Here is a 17691-nt window from a genome sequence, read left to right on the forward strand (position 1 = left end):
TGAAGTGGAAAAAGGAAATATAATTCTTCATTAAAATACAATGGAATATGTAAATATACATAGACATAATTAAAATACATAAATTATAAAATTTAGCATATAGTTTTTGTTTTCTCTGGCCTTAACCATAATAACTAGGAAGAAAAATTCAAGTTAATATCTGTGTGCATAAATCTTGAATTGATTTCTAATACAGACTGTTTGCATACATTGAGATGTGATTTTAAGGCCAAACCAGGAAATCCCTTCCTTGTCTTCATTTCAAAAGATGGTTTTCTGGAGAATCTTCATCTTTAGAATATTGAGCATGACTATGAAATGCATACCTTCTAGGTGATTAAAATTAAAGCACTCAGTTCAAAAGAATAAAATACTATTTTAGCATCTATTGAAAAAAAATTATTTAAAAAGGCTGTTCCCTTACTCTTAGGGCAAATCTGTGTCTAAGAAAATTAAGACCATATTTTGTTTTTTGAGGTTAACAGGGAGATCAACTGAAGTATTTAATTTCTCTAAAGCCATGTTCCTTTTAAATATTAGTAAAATGTCTAGCTTCTAGAGGAGATAAACAATAGTTTCAGAATGATGAAAACTGGCATCTTTTCCCCTCTGATTAAGATAAATCGAAGAATCTCATAAATCTGGGTGCATTATGATAGTTGAAATGTTAAAGTGTCATTGCCTTACTTTGGTGATCACAAAGTTGTTAGTGCACTCATTTATATCTTCAAAGAGCATGTATCAAAAAGCAAAAATATCACCTTTCCATATCTGCCAGCATTTTAAATGACAAGTCTTAGTGCTTTTTTGATCTGAGGTGGAGAATTGACAGCTTATAGAGGGTGATTTGAGACCTCACTTTCCCTCTTTCTCCCCAGCCTGGCTGTCGACACCAAAATCCCTCTCTCCTCTTGGCAGCCCCCTTGCATGGTTCACCTGGAAGGTTACTGCAGGTTAGCTGTGAGGAAATGAGTGTTCCTCTTGCCAACCTTAATTTCGGGTGCTTTCTCACGGTCCTCTTTCTAACGGTGCCCTCCTTGTGTTCTGCTTCCTGTTTCAGATCTGTAATCTTAGTAATGCATAATTTATGCCCTAAAAGGAGCAACAAAGGTTGGCCTTCCATGAAAACTACTATGGTTATATTCTATTATCCTGTATTGAAAATTCACCCAGACTGCTCTAATCATCCATTACCATTTGCCATTTCAGAGGAGGGCAGCCCACCATGGTACCTCTGTCACCTATCAGATCAAATGCAAAAACGGGCCGTTTCTTATCTTTAGATTAACTGAGCTGTAGAGTGGCCAGATTTTTTAGCATAAAACTGATATCCACGGGAAATCCTCAGATTTCCCACTCTATTTGCATCATATGTACATTGAAATGTCAAAAGAATGTATATGCTATCCCAATTATGTGAAGGAAGCCCCTGCGATGTGTTATGTCCTTATAAATATTTGCAAAGACTCCATGAGTTACAAAGTACCTAAGTGGTGGAAATACATTGATTAAAATAAATCTTTGACTAGGGGATCCTGGGTGGTTCAGTGGGTTAAGCGTCTGGCTCCTGTTTTTGGCTCAGGTCATGATCTCACAGTTCATGAGTTCAAGCCCTGTGTCAGGCTCTGTGCTGACGGTGCAGAGCCTGCTTGGGCTACTCTCTCCCTCTCTCTGTGCCCCTCCCCTGCTCTCTCTCTCTCTCTCTCTCTCCCTCTCTCTCAAAAAAAAAAAAAAAAAACAACTTAACTGCTTTAAAAGAAAAGGTAAATCTTTGGCTGATTGAAGTTGTCTGACATTAAAAGTGTGTCATACATGAAGGGCACCTGGGTGGCTCAGTTGGTTAAGCGTCCGACTTCGGCCCAGGTAATGATCCCGTGCTTTGTGGGTTCGAGTCCCACGTCGGGCTCTGTGCTGACAGCTCGGAGCCTGGAGTCTGCTTCAGATTCTGTGTCTCCCTCTCTCTCTGGCCCTCCCCTGCTTGCACTGTCTCTCTGTCTCCCAAAAATAAATAAACATTAAAAAAAAAAAAAAAGCATGTTGTACATGAGTATATATCACGGGTCCCACATAACCTGGGGCTGCCTTACTCCCTCTGTTTAGTGGTCAGGGTGATCTGTTCCAATGGAACCCCATCTACCCCATCTTATATATTTTGGCTGGGATAAAGCTGTCAGACCCGGGAAAGTCCTTTTCAGTACTACTATTCATGGCTTAGTTCATCCATCCTCTCCCCTCACCTGGCAACCAGTTTGTTTCACCTATTTTTGGTCTCTTAAGTGTCACTTATCCAGTGATTGAAGAAAATCTGTATCTCCAAGGCTCTCTCTGTTCTTTGTCTCTCTGCCCCCTCTTTTTTCTCTCTCCATTTCCTTTTCCCCCATCTTCCCTCTGTGATTCAGCTAAAAATTGACCCAGCTATCACAACATGATAGTTATACAAGGGTTAACTTTCTTATAAAACAGTCCTGTTTCCTTGGGTTGAAGTGCCTACCAATATGGCAGAAGTATTATTTTATACTATTGTGTTGTAGACACACACAATTTTGGTTACATTTAGGATTATGTGGGGAAACCTACATAACCAGATCTAACATTGTGAAGGGAAACATGTTTCTATCGTATAGATCTCAGATATACAATTTATCCTGTGGTTGGATAAAGAAGTGCCAACTTTATAGGGAATACCAAGTAGAAATATGTAGTAGGAAATCTGGCCACAGGAAGGTTGTTCTGCAAAAAATATTTTAGAAGGCACAAAAGTAAGACCCAATTAACATATGATAACCTCAAACATTCATCCATATGTTCAGTCAGGAAACATTTTGTCACACCCATTGTTGGCAAGATACTGTGCAAGGCACCAGGGGTAACATGGTGGGCTATACTTTATGCTATTGTTACTCATGATTATGAATGTAATTATAGATTGTGTCTACAAGTGCCTGGCTTTGTGCCTGGTATACAGGAATCATGCAATAAACATGAATGGACTCTAAAAATTCTTTACAAAGTCAAAGTGAGAAATGACGTAGAAAGAACTCACAACTGTGCAAATATCATGTAAATATCATAGTGCAGACATTTAAAAGGCAAGAGATGGAACTGGCAAATCTGCTCTTGTTACATCAGGTATTTTTGTATTTGTGGAGGGATGTGAGCTGACCTGTAGCATGTTCTTATTTCTGTAGTAAAAAATTACAGTAAAACCTTGGGTTGCAAGGAACGTGTTCTGCGAGTGTTCCGCAAGACGAGCAAACATTTCTAATAAATTTTAACTTGATAAATGAGCAATGTCTTGCGATATGAGTGGCACATGATGCTGAATGTCACATGATCACAACCGAGATGATGGTTCTTCTCTCTCTCTCTGGGATTATGCATGATCATCTCCCATGCTCTGATGCTCGGTCTCAGGCTACCATGTTTGGCAGAAATCAGTGATTTTTCAGAACCCTGGAAGGTGCCTACAACTGGCACTAGTGTATTTTTTTGTCACTTCAAAGCACCTATGGACTTTCCTTTGCTTTTCCATACAAAAGTAAGCTTAGGAATGCTTTGCTTCATTCTAGGTCAGGCTGCCTGCAGATATAGACCCTTTCCTCTGCTGCCGTATTGTCAGTTACATTAAATACAGTATATGACAAGAGTTTATTAATACTTTACTGTAGTCAACATCCATGCAAGTATATACAATGGCCCCCATGCAGAAAAAGATTCCATTGAGCCAATAGATAGCAGTGATTCGGTTAGTGATAGTGAAAGTTGTCCTACACAACAACCCTCCTCTCTCTGGTCTCCCTCACACCAGCCATGAAGGTTTTCAAAGGTAAGTGTGGGTTAATTTGTTTATTTTTCTCTATATTTTGTATTTTGTTTGTTATTTTGTATGACATTACAGAATTGTAATCATTTTTATATGAATATTTTTGGGTCATGGAACGAATCATCTGAGTTTTCATTATTTATTTAAAAAAATGTTTTTAACATTTATTTATTTTTGAGAGACAGAGAGAGACAGTGTGAGCAGGGGAGGGGTAGAGAAAGAGGGAGACACAGAATCTGAAGCAGGTTCCAGGCTCTGAGCTATCAGCACAGAGCCCAATGCGGGGCTTGAACTCACGAACTGTGAGATCATGACCTGAGCCAAAGCCAGATGCCCAACCAACTAAGCCACCCAGGCACCCCTCATTGTTTCTTACGGGGAAATTCGCTTTGATATACAAGTGCTTTGGATTACAAGCATGTTTCTGGAACAAATTATGCTTGCAAACCAAGGTTTTACTATATATCACAATGAGATTCTACTCTATTTTGTGAATAATGAAAGAGATATGTGTAAATAATCTTAAAAAACATGTTTAGATGAAAATTTTAGATGGCATCATATAAGCATTTATTTACGATGCCCAATATAACTGATGGTTTTGGACTGTTGTTCAGCAAATATCCACACTGTTCCCTCTCCTACCCTGGGCAGAGTGTTTCCCACTCCTTTGACCACATGCATTGCTTTGGTCAACGGAACATTAGTGGATGTAATGCAAGGAGAGGCTTGAAAAGTGAGCAGTTGCTCTTGCCCTCCCATGCTCCTGCACTTCTCCATAAATAGAACATGCCTCAGGTATCTCTGTCCAACGAGGGTGCAAGACACATGTGCAGGCACAATCCCAACCACAATGTGGAGCCGGACCCGCTGATACCAGCCCACCCGCAGATGTGTGAGCTGACCTACAACAATAGGCTGATTGTTGTTTGACACTAAGTTTTGGGGTGATTTGTTATGTTGCATTATTGCAACTATTATGATAACCAAAGTCTCATATTGGGGGGGGGGGGTGGATTTTGTTCCAAATTGAACTGTAGGCAAATCTATTTTGCAATTAGAATATCTATCAGTAAACATCTAATTTAAATACTAGAGATTTTATAAAATATATTACCTTTTGAAATGAAAAGCCTCATCCTCTTCAGCTGCCTATAGTCTGTGGGCAACCCTTGCTAGATAGTACCCAGCAGCATCGCATTGCCCTGGCTTCCCCGAAAGCCCATCTCACAGTATAGTTTCTACAAGCTAACATGAAAGAGACTGGAAAAATATTCAGCCCTGAATTGTGGGGGGGGGGGGGGGGGGCTAAACACTTAAATTTGTTTCCCTGAAAATGAATGTTGTGTTGACATGCATATTTTAAAAGGGTGGAAGACCTCAAACCTGTGACAGTTTTAGGTTCAAGTTTTGGCTTTCCTGCCAGGCTGAGTCTTTGTTGTGCCAGACAGCTAGGATTCATGTTTCACAGCAGGTGGAAGCAAAATAATTTAAGCAAAATGTTGGCTCTTTCAGACAAGGAAAATGCAGCCCATAGAGGAATGTTGCATTAGAGCATCTGAATAGAGAGATGATCCTAGCCACAAAATTAGAGCATCCTAGTGAAGGCAGGAAGGACCCTGCCCACTGGCCTCAGTGCCTTCTTTCCATTCCATATTTGAGCAACAGGAAGTATAGGAGAACTTTCTAGATGCTGTTACCATCAGAGAAGCAATCTGAAAGGTGTTCTAGTTCCTTTTTTCTTCCTAAGCAAATAAAACCAGCCATTACACCTTCTTTCAGTTTAGGATGGAAATAGATTTTTCCTTAATTTATGCAACGAAATTGAATAAAATACACTTACCATTTATTTTGCCTTGTAAAATTTCTCTTAATATCATTTCATAAACAGGAAAAAAAGAGAGATTCAATGAATCTATCATTTTGTCATAAAATTGTTACATGTTGCCTGAAAAGTGAGTCTATGGCAGTTCCTTTCTTTGTAAAAAAAAAAAAAAAAAAAAAGGTAAAAATGCCAATTCAGTGTCAAAAATAGCATATACTGGATTTCACTCATTTGTTAGTTTGATCTTAAAACATGTCACATGTAATTATTTCTGTAGTATTTTTAAGAAATGTAAATAGCTTAGACTGTTACTGTCTAAATGCTTTTGCCTGGGGGAACTCTGTCAAGATTATATTGTGCTTTCATTCTTACCGACTGAAAGAACAACTTGCATTCCCTTTTGCTAGGTCTCGACCCATCTAAAAATCAGAATTTGAATCTTCATAAAATTATCCATTGAAAAGCAGAATGTTTTAGTCTTTAGTTCTCAGAAAAGGAAACAGTTTCCTTGAAATCAACCCAGTTCAACACTTAAATATTAAAATGTTTGTCCTAACTCGTCCATGATTTTTTTTTTTTTTTACCAGCGTCCTGCTCATCACTTAGGAAGAACTTGTAAATATCGCAAGCTTTATTATTATTTTTTTTCCTTAGTAAGTGTAGCGACTAGGGGAAAGAAAAAAAAAAAAAAAAACAAGATAAAAGGTTTTATTCCAGATGGTTTCATTTAGCATAACTTCAACTTTCAAATTACAGGACCATAGATGAATGTCCTACTTCTGTGTTAAAAGTACTTGACTACTTTGTGGGATGTTTTGTGCCAATTCTTTACTAAATTATCTTGGTCGCCGTTGCTAGGAAACACCGCTGACTTCCTGCAGCTGAAAAAAGGGGAAGGTTATAGGGAACAATTCGGTATTATTAGCATTAGACTAACAAGGTTTGGGTTGTTTTTTTAAACTGTGCATCTTAGCATTTGCCTCCTTTTCTAGGGAATGTCATTGTCTATGGGAATACAATTGACACTTACACCACAGTGGAGACGCTCTTAAACCTTGGTGTGAGGGGCGGCTACATCCACCTGGTGCAGCCCCCGCCCACCTCCACCATCACCTGCATCAACAACTACTCGGTGGAAAGAGCGGTGGAGGACGCGCTCAGAGCAGCAGGGGTTGCCATTTACCGCGACGCCCTCCTGGCTCAGTGGAACGATGGCCAGTTCCCAGACCCCATCCACAGCGCCTGCTTCACCACGCCCACCAAGCCTTTCAGACTCCCGTGCTCCGTAAGTAGGTCCCTGTGAACTTCACTCACCACCTCCAGAGAGCCTTCACCTGCCACGGACTTGGGGTCTGAGAGATGACGGGTCGGGAATTCATAGCCACAGGTTTTGGGGTTTTTTTAAATGGCCAGATGCTCTATTGCTGAGGGTCAAGCCACCCCAAACTCGGTGGCATATATTATTTTTCTCTCTCTGGGTCCTGGGATTTGAGCCTGCCCAGCTGGGCAGCTCTCACTTGAAGTCTCTCACGTAGCTGACGTCAGACTGGGGGTGGAGCTGGAGTCACGCTCAACCCTTCCTCTGACTTTAGATGCTAGATCATCTTCAGCTGCAATTTTGTCCAGAACACTTCACCTTGGAAGAGTGGCTTGGTTCTAAAACCGAATGAGAGAGAAAGGGAAAGAGAAAGAGAGAGAATGAGATACTGTATCATCTGCCCATATCCAAAGGGAGGGGAATTAAGCCCTGCCTCTTCATGGAAGGAGTGTCAAAGGTTCAGAGAGTGCTAACATGGACCAGGAGCTCACCATGTCCCAGGCACCATGCTGCATGCTTGCAGTATCGTCCGTCACCTGGTCACAACAGGTCTGTAAGGAGAAGCATCCCCATTTTACAGATGAGAACACTCTGCCTTCAAGTCAGTGGTATGCTGGGCTCCCAACCAAGGTCAGAGGGCCCCAAAGTCTATCCTGCTGTTAACTTTTTAAGACTCTAGAAACAGCAATAATGGGTTTCTCCCCCGTGAACTAGAGACTTAGAAGACCTCTTTCTCCTATCTATCTATCTATCTATCTATCTATCTATCTATTGTCTATCTAATTATCTATCTTTTGAGAGAAGGAGAACTTTTCTCTTAGGCTGTGTAATAGCTTGACTTACAACCCTTGTCCTCGGATTTGCCAGTTCAGGAGATTAGCAGAAGCTAGCAGGCAGGGAGATAGGGAAGGGCCCAGTCAATCTAATAGAGAAGGAAGAGACCCCTCCTTACAAAGTAGAGGCTGAGTACAGTGTGAATATGGAGTATGTGATCAGTTGTGGTAAAGAATGCCACATTCTTGGGGGAAGTCTGTGAGGGGTCATAGCAATTCCTTACCTGAGAGTAGGGGGTAGTCAGCCTAAGTCAGGGCTTCTGACCCAAGTACCCTTACAGGTAAATGATGGTGACCTTTATCCACCACCCCCCCCCACACACACACACACGCACCCACAGTCTGGACAGGATCTCAAAGCACAGAAGAGATTTCTCTGGAATCCCTCATTTTATCCTGGTAATCTACGGAAATTTTGCATTCTGCTCCTTAATACATTCATTTATTCATTCATTCCAGAAATTTTCGTTGAACACCTGCTAAGTCTTAGGCTCTGTCCTAAGTGTGAGGGACACAACAGCGAAAAAGACAGGAAAAGTTAATTTTATTTTAATGTATGTTGCAATACCTATTTAGGTTAAGAAGAATCAAAATGATTTCACTCAAAATTTCTCCCCAAAATGATGATCTTGGAAGATATGCCACATTTATCTTGGGGAGCCACTGGAGGTAAACACATACCCTGCTTAGGAAGCAGGGATATAAGAAAACCTCCCCAAATAAGCAACAGAATACAGGTTCTCTAGCAGCCCCCTCTGGCCTTTATTTCCCTATTGAGATCAAAATTGAAATTGTGGCAGAGACATTTTGCAAATACTCTCACCTGCTTTGTTCCAATACACCTTCCTGCTAAAACTTCATCCTAAAGCAATCTGAGTTAGATAAAGCCTCCCACTTCCTCCACTGTGCTCTGCACCACAAGGAATGGCCTGTGCAGATAATATTTCCCAGCGCTGGTTGCTCACTGACCTTCATCTGTGCTTGACCAACAATAGGTACTGGCAGAAGATTAGAAATAGCAAAAAGGAAGAAGTCAGAGCATTTCTCTCCTCTACTGTCAGCTTTGAGTAGCATCGCTATCAGGCATTAGGAAATTTTGGTGGGGATGAATACATTCATTATTTTGACTGTGGTCACAGTATTGTGGGTTGAACTACATCCCCCCAGAAAGATATGGTCTTAATCCCTAGTACCTTTGAATGTGACCTTATTTGGAAATAGGATCTTTATAGATGTTATCAACTGAAGAGAAGGTCACGGTGGATCTGAGAGGGCGCTAAATGTAATGACTGGTGCCCATCTATGGAGAGAAGGATTTGACTCAGAGGAGACACTTGGGGAAAGAGGCCATATGATGGTAGAGGCCAAGATTGAAGTGATGGCAGCAACCAGTCATGGAACAGAAAGGATCGCTAGTAACTGCCAGGAGCTAGGAAGAGACAAGGAAGGAGTCTTCCCTAGAGCTTCAGAAGGAAGCACAGTCATGACAACACCATGACTTCAGACATGTCATCCCCAGAACTGTAAGAGAATAAATTTCTGTTGTTTTAAGCTACCCAGTTTGCAGTACTTTGTTACAGCAGGATGGGAAAACTAAACAAAAACAGATGGTATCATACCCAGAGCACCTGCTAAAACTAAAATTTTTATAACTGGAATCATACATTATGTACTAGTTTGTATTTGGCTTCTTTCACTCAGCATAATGGTATTGAGATTCATCCATATTATTCCATGTATCAGTAGTTCATTCCTTTTTATCACTGAGTGGTATTCCATTGTATTTCTCTATCACATTTGGTTTATTTGTTCAATTGCTGTGCACATTCTTATACACATCTTTGGGTAGACATATTTTCACTTCTCTTAGCTATCCACCCGAAGAATGGCTAGGTCATATGGTCAGTGAATGTTTACCTTTTTAAGAAGCTACCATACTGCCTTCTAAAGTAGCCATATCATTTCATATTTCTACCAGCAATGTATGAGAGTTTCAGTTATTCCGTAGTCTCTGCTAGCACTTGGTATTGTCAGTCCTTCTAATTTTAGCCATTCTGTTGGGTATGACATGATGTATCATTGTGTTTTTAATTTGGGATTTCCTGATGGTTAATGATGTTGGGCATCTTCTCATGTGATTATTGGCCATTGGTATATCTTCCTTTGTGCAGGATCTGAGCTATTATAAATGGCTTTTTAAAATTTTGTTTTCCAGCTGGTTGCTGCTTGTACTGTACATCAGTAATCTTTTACATTCTAGTTAGAGTTCATATTGTACCATCACATAAAATATAAAAACTTTGCAACTGTACAGGTACCTTCTTGCCACTTTCTGGACACGCTTTTCTGTTACACTTGTCATGGGTATTATATCTACACACGTTGAAAAACCAACAAAATTATAATTTTTGTTTTAAACAGAAAGAACTTAAGAAGAAAAATAGACTTTTATATTTACCCCGATATTTTCCAATTTTGTTGCTGCCTTCATTTCTGAAGATCCGATTTCCATCCAATTCAATTCCCTCTCATCCTGAACAACTTCCTATTGCACACACAGTTCAGGTCTGCTGGCAATGGATTCTCTAGTTTTCCTCTATTTAAAAACACCAATCTCACAGTATAGTTACTAAAAGCTAACATGAAAGAGACTGGAAAAATAGTCAACCCTGAATTATGTGGATATAGGATCCACTGGATATAGGATCATGGCCTAGGACATTGGTTTTTTTTTTTCCTTTCAGCTCTTCAAAGATGTTTTTTCCATTGTCTTATGACATCCATGAGTTTTGGTTTTAAAAATCTGTCATCATTCAAACCATTGTTTCCCTGTACGTAGTGTGTCATTTTCCCCTGGATGCTTTCAAGATTTTTTCTTTATCTTCAGTTCCCAGAAGTTTGATGCTGTGGGGGTTCTGTGTTTATTTTGTATCAAAACATGTTTTTTCTTGAATTTATCTTGTTTGGGGTTCATTCACTGAGTTTCTTGAATCTATACACTTATAACTTTCACTAAATTTTGGCAAGATCTTGGCCATTAGTTCTTGCCTCCTTCTTTTCTCCTCTCCTCCTGGGTCTCCAGTCACACATCTGTTAGACTTTCTCTTGCTGCATGGGCCTTTAAGGCCCTATTCATTTGTTTCAATCTCTTTGTTTCTTCTCTCTCTATTCTTCACACTGAGTAATTGCTACTGATGTGACTTCAAGTTCACTGACTCTTTTCTCTACCATCTTTATTCTTCTGTTAGTGTATAAAATGACTATAGTCCATCCTCTTCCAAAAGCCACCAAAATAAGAAAATTACCCTCATGCTGGTCATTGTTCCAAGTTTTTACTGTCCTGCACCATCTATCTACTTGTAAATGCTCATCAGAATCCTTGGGTAATAGTTTTTGTACTTTGACCAGAGTTTATAGTTGTATCAGTGAGAGGATTAACCTGAAGGGATCACACCGTTACACTAGAAGCAGAACTCTCGAGTTGGATTTTGGACTCACATCAACACCTGGCTTCCTTCCGCCGGGTGGTAGTGCCTCCTGGGTGCCTACCAGATGGTCCAGTCTCCAGCCGGGTTTCTCCCTTTTCTACACAGCATTCATTATAATCTGAAATCCTCTGCCTGTCAGTGTGATGACTTTGTTGATGTCCATTTCTCAAATTAGATTATAAACTCCATGTTTATCTTCTTCACCAAGATATTGTATGAATGCATAATGAATGAGGTTTATCAGATCACTGACTCCCGATCTGCTAACCAAGGAGTTTTGCTCTCCATAATCAGAATTATAAATATAAGTAGTCTTAAATATTTATTCAACAACTTCAATGTGGCCAGATATTTCTACTTCATATTTTCATCCAGTATGTAATGCTAAGTTGGTATTACAAAAATGCATGAGTTGTACTTGAAAGATTTGTAACTTAGAACACATGTGTCCCATGAACTGTGTTAGATTTGCTTATTCAGTTTTCAGTCTGGTTCACAAACTCCTGTGAAATCCCAAGTGTAACAAAATTGTGAATTCCTACACCAAAAAAATATAAAATAATAATAATACTGCAGTACTAGTAATCTTTAAAACCTGGGAAAATAAGAAATAACATATTTAATATGCTACTCAATTAAAAGTAGGTTTAATTAAGAAAAATCTGGGTAGGTAGAAGAACTTTTTGGGGAATGCTGAAGGGGGCTTCTGAATATTTTCAAGGGCTCAAGAGGTTGATGGTACTTTTTCATGTATGATTTCAATTCAGATCAAACAGCTTTCCGTATTTTTATATGAGTGGGAGATCTATTTTTATAATGATGGGAACAGAATGGAGGAGAGAGAGAAGAGTAGAGAGACAGAAAGATCCAGAGTCAGAGACTCAGAGAAATGTATTTTCCTGTGGTCACTAAGAATTATAAGACAGAATGAATTCTAAAGAGACTTGAAGCTGCCTAGGATAGGAGTAACTGGGATAGGTTAGATAGCTGAGTGAAGAAACAAGGAAAAGGGCAAAGGCCTGGTGGCTCCCTAAGGGAGAACAAAGGCCATCACAGAGGTGATGGATCCAAGTCTGACACCATCCAATAGAACTAATGGAAATGATCTGTATCTGTATTGTCCAATATGGCAGCTACTAGCCACCTATAGCTTTTGGACATTTGAAATAGGTACTACAATTGAGGATCTGAATTTTTATTTTCTTTTAATTTTAATTAATTTTAGATTTAAATGTGTATAGTCACATGTGACTAGTGGCTACTGAGGATCATTCATCATTCATGCACCATTCATGGGTGTAGGGAAGGGATATGGAAAGGAAGTATTCCTGGCCCCAGAGAGCTAATTTCTTTACCTAATGGGGCAAGTGAGGTACATAAAGCAGGCATGTGAAGGAAGCAGGGAGTATGATGTCCATCACAATGATGAGGACCCATGTCATATGTTCATTTTGTAGCATGCTTTTAATAAGGTGGCAAATTATATTTAGGTTAAGATAAAAATGACTAAACTTACTATTTCAATGACAACTGAAGACTTAAAAACAACTAACTTGGACTGCCATAATGACTTTCAACATCACTGTTGAAGAAGATATCCAGATAATCACAAGAAAGCATTGAAATTTGGGCAGAGAATGGAGGAAGCATACAGGTCACATCTAAGGAGCATGCAGAGGTGTTTTGGGCCCTTCTATAGCACAGTGCCTGTCATAGGATAGGTATCCTGAAAATACTTACTGTCTTCCATGCCAGGGCAGGAAGGAATAAGGCAGGAGCCCAAACCTGGTAGATACTGATACTGATGGGGCTCTCATTCTCTGGGGCATCCTTCAGGGATGGGCTTTCTGGTGTAACAGGGCAGGAACAAGGCAATCTGAAGACTCAAGACTGGATTGGGGTGACCCCAAGAAGGAACCTGGAGAGACCTAAGTGTCAGACACAAGAAGAGGCAAATAGGAGGAGGCTGAGATAGAGCTATCTAAAATGTAGGTGAATGAGGGGTAAGTGGTGTCTCTATGGATATAAACCATTTTACATGGAAAAAAATTACTTTTCTAATAGATACTCCATCACTTGGCATCCTTCTCTCCATTGGATGTCTAGATTGAGTGATTACAAAAAGGAGTAACATTAGGTATCTTAATTTGTCCTTCATACCAAAAACAGATGCTCCTGTCTGTCTCTCTTTCTCTCTCTCTCTGCTCACACACACACCACACCATTATGACATTTTGGTAGATTTAGTGTTGTTGTTGTTTTGTATGCCCCCAAAGATAAGGTGCTCTGGAGACTATTCACACTATTGAGAATGTAAAATGAAGAGTGATGACTAAGTAATAATGTGAGTGTTTGCTTTGTAGATGTTCTTTAGCTTCTGTGAGAAGAACGTGGATTATGAAACGTTTAAAGCACTCAATGATGCATGTCTTGTCTATGACGGCCGACTTGTGATTGATACTAATTTCCACACCAATGATATAGCCATCAGAGCTGCTGGCTCCCTCACCAAATTCTCCAATAAATATTACTCAAATGAGTGGACTCACAGCAGCTTTAATTCCAAAGAAATTGGCTTCCAGCTGGCAGCAGCCATGCTCAATCTTTTTGACCCAACCCTGGAGCCTGTGACTGAGCCACCAGCTGATCTTGACCGACTCATCCCCATGTACAAGGGAGCCAAGATCCAAGGTTTGTAGTAGGCCACCTTCTTCCCTCCAATTAAACCACCCATTGGATCTGGGTCAGTGCTCAGGGCTGCCCTGTATGTTTCTCTTAGGCTTGGTGAGGAGGCTCCTCTGTCCCTCAGTGGGTTTGCACTGAGATGGGGGAGGGCTCAGTCTCATTTTTAAGCATTTATTATGGACGTGGAATTATTATTGTGGTCCTTTTTATTTTGAGCATGTATTATGGACCACGTCATAACTGTGGCTCCTATTTTACTGGTAAGGAAATTGAGACCGAGAATAATCATTAACTTGCCCAAAGGTCACTCACAACTGGTTAGTGGTGCAATACCCTGACATCTTGCCAAACCTTCATTCTCACTATAAGCTCAGAGATAAGGAGACCCTTCCAAGTATCCTTGGATAGAGGCCTTGGCCTCTTATCTGGATGGATAAACGAAACCATTCACAACTATAAAATAGTTCACTTTTCATCCCCTAAGCCATATTGACCCCTGAGAAGATCACCATATGAGCAATACAGTATTTATGTTTGGGAGATGAGAGATATCTTTGAGAATAGTGTCTTTGGATGTTATGGACCTTCTACCACAAAAATGCACATATTTACAGAACTGTGTGTTCATTTCCAGGAGGTTGATGGACCCACCTCTAAAGTCATCCATGGACCCCTAGGGTATCCATGGACCCTAATCCAGTAAATAGAATATGAGATAAAGAGACAAAGCCCTACATTCCAGTCCTTGTTGTTTTCTACCTAATTAAATGGACTCTGATAGATCCTGCTCTGCTTCTCATTTTGGATGAAAACTTAGGAAAGGTGTGGCCATGGGAAAGGAAGAGAAGGGATGAATGTCAGAGACTAGAGCTAGATCAAGCTCGTATTTATGGGACAAGCTAGAAATAGTAAGGATTTCTTAATGATAATTTTCTAAGTGTTGAGCAAGAACTTTGTTGGTTTTCCTTAATAACATCCACTTTAATATTTTGAGTACATGTTGAAAGAGGACAAGGAATGGGAATACCACTGCGTTACCATTTAAGGCCTCTCTAGGTCTTGGTCTGGCATTGGCAGGCATAGGTTAGAGTGCCAAGGGTTATGGGAAATCACAGGATACACAGGATGAGCTTGGCACATCTTCCTGGAGCATTGGTGACTATATTATGGGTATAATGGCACATTCACATTGAGTTTTTAAATAATTTCAATCTCAGGGAATTTCTTACTAATAGTAGTACTTTAGTGGGATAGGTGAGTAGCATATACCATGGTAGGCATCTCTGTTTATCCTATGATACAAATATATAAACTATCACCACTGCATCAACAACTAAACTAAAATGTGCAAAACTTGCTGTTTCCTATAGGAGGCATTCTACCTGGGTCTTACCATTATCTGCATATTGCCAAACCTGCCATTCCAACTCCCTTAGAGGTACAAATGGCCCAGCCTAATTTTGTAAGTATTACTCTTGAATTTCATTTTACTTTCAAATATAAAAATTTATTTACAGGAGGTTGAAATTCTTTATTCAGAGTCTTTAGTATATTGTACTGGTTCATCAGAAAACCACCATGATAGCTGGCCCCCAAGATGGTCCCATGATTCTTGCTCCTTAGTATTCATGCCCTTGTGTGGTCCCCTCCCACACAGAATGTGGCTGACTTGTGTTGCCAGCAGAATATTGTGGACATAACAGTGTGCGTGACTTCCAAGGCTAGGTCATGAAACATATTACAGCTCCAACTTGCGCCTTCCTGGATCACCTCCTACCATGTTGTATGGTCACCCAGGAAGTGCTTTGGAGAGGCTAATATGATAAGGAATTGAGGATTCCTGTACCAGTCATTAGCAGTTTGCCAGTCATGTGAGGGAGCTAGCTGCCTTGGATGTGGATCCTCTAGCCCCAGCCAAGGCTTCAGGTGATGCAGCCCCAGCAGACATCTTGGCTACAAACTTATGAGATACCTTAATCCAGAGTCCCCTAGCTAAACTATGCCTAATTTCTGACTCCCAAACACTGAAGTAATAAGTTTATTATTGTTTTAAGGCATTACGTGTTTTTTTAATGGACTGTTTTTTAGAGCAGGTTTAGGTTCACAGCAAAACTGAGAAGAAAATAGCAAGATTTCCCATGTACCCCCTACCCCATTTATATATAGCCTCTTCCATGATCAGCACTCCCCATCAGAGTGGTATATTTGTTATAGTGGAGGAACTTACACTGGCACTTCATTGGCTCCCAAAGTCCACAATTTACTTTAGAGTTCATTCTTGGTGTTGTACATTCTGTGTGTTTGGGCAAATGTATAATGACATGTATCCACAATTATCCACAAGAGGTTCGTGGCTCTAAAATTCCTTCCTCTATGCTCTGCCTATTCATCTGTCCCTCCCCACAACCCCCAGCAACCACTGATCTTTTCACTGTCTCCATAGTTTCCAGAATGTCATATAGTTGGAATCATACTGTATAATTTCAGATTGGCTCCTTTCACTTAGTAATGTGGATTGGTTTCCTTCGTGTCTTTTCATGGCTTGATAGTGAATTTCTTTTCAGTGCTAAAGAATATTCCATTGTCTGGGTGAACACAAATTATTCATTCACCTACTGAAGGACAGTTTGTTGCTGAATTTTGAGGTAACCTGTGATGCACCAATAGATAATTAACCACCTTTGTGGCAAATACATTGCTTAGGGTCCATCCAGACCCCATTGTTCTTCTGCCCTGCCTGAATTACACCGGAAGGGCCATCCAGGAGAAGCAGAAGCTGTGGGGTGGGACACCCCCTGGATTCAAAGTAACTGGAAAGGACGCTGTGTGGTTGGTCAGTTAGCAAGCTCCTCAGATTAGATCCCCTAGCAGATGGTCGCAAACTGGGTTATCATTTGGGGGTTTCCTTTCAGGTGTGTCATGTTTGCTTTTTTGTCAGTGAGACAGATACTGCAAGTTGCCTATTTTCTTATCCTAATATTTTTGAGAGCTAACAGTCTGATCAACTTATTAAAATAAATATATTTCCCAGATTTCCTTGAGAATAGGATTAGCCATGTGGCAGGTTTTGGCCAATGAGTTGTAAGTAGAAGCTGTTGGAAAATTCCTCAAAGGGAGATGGACTCAAAATGGCACAGGCTATTCATTCCTCTCCTTTCTTCTTTCTGGAAATTGGAATCCCAACTCTCCCATGTACTTCCCATGGACTTTGAACAAGTCACCCAACTTCTCTGTATTTCACATATAAAGTAGGGATCACATATAAAGTAACAATGCCTTTAAGGAACGAAACAGGTAACCAGTCAGGGGTGGATGTTGTTGTTGATCATAGTTCCAGACAAATAATGAAACTTGGTTTTTGCAGGGGAAGGATAGATGCCATATATTAAAATCTATTTCCCTTGGGCCTCTCCTAGATTCTTTTAGGTATGTCCCGTATATGCAGTCTGATTCTAGATTTTCTTACAAACAAAGATGGGGTCATAGGGAATAGTGTTACAGTGTCTATTGCTGCATAAGAAAACTTAGCAACATGAAACAGCCATTTGATTCTGCTCACAGGTTCTGTGGGTCAGGAATTTGGACAGGACACAGCGGGAATGCCTTCTCTCTGCCCCATGGTGTCTGGGGCCTCAGCTGGGAAGACTAGAAGGATTCGTTGTGACTCAGTGGTTGGATCCTCTGAAGGCTTGTTGTACACCCCTGGGCTGGGCTGACTC

At 40.3% G+C, this 17691-nt stretch overlaps 1 protein-coding gene across 1 annotated transcript in view; it reads left to right on the forward strand.

The window, feature by feature from the left end:
- The window catches only part of CFAP61 (cilia and flagella associated protein 61), a 273562-nt gene that overhangs the window by 195755 nt on the left and 60116 nt on the right, over positions 1–17691 (forward strand). The window contains exons 21-23 of the mRNA XM_032592605.1: positions 6641–6933; positions 13651–13978; positions 15343–15434. Of these exons, the coding sequence (XP_032448496.1) occupies positions 6641–6933; positions 13651–13978; positions 15343–15434 (713 nt within the window). The remainder of the gene's footprint in view (positions 1–6640; positions 6934–13650; positions 13979–15342; positions 15435–17691) is intronic.

The sequence above is a fragment of the Lynx canadensis genome, chromosome A3, assembly GCF_007474595.2.
Source record: "Lynx canadensis isolate LIC74 chromosome A3, mLynCan4.pri.v2, whole genome shotgun sequence".
NCBI lineage: Eukaryota > Metazoa > Chordata > Mammalia > Carnivora > Felidae > Lynx > Lynx canadensis.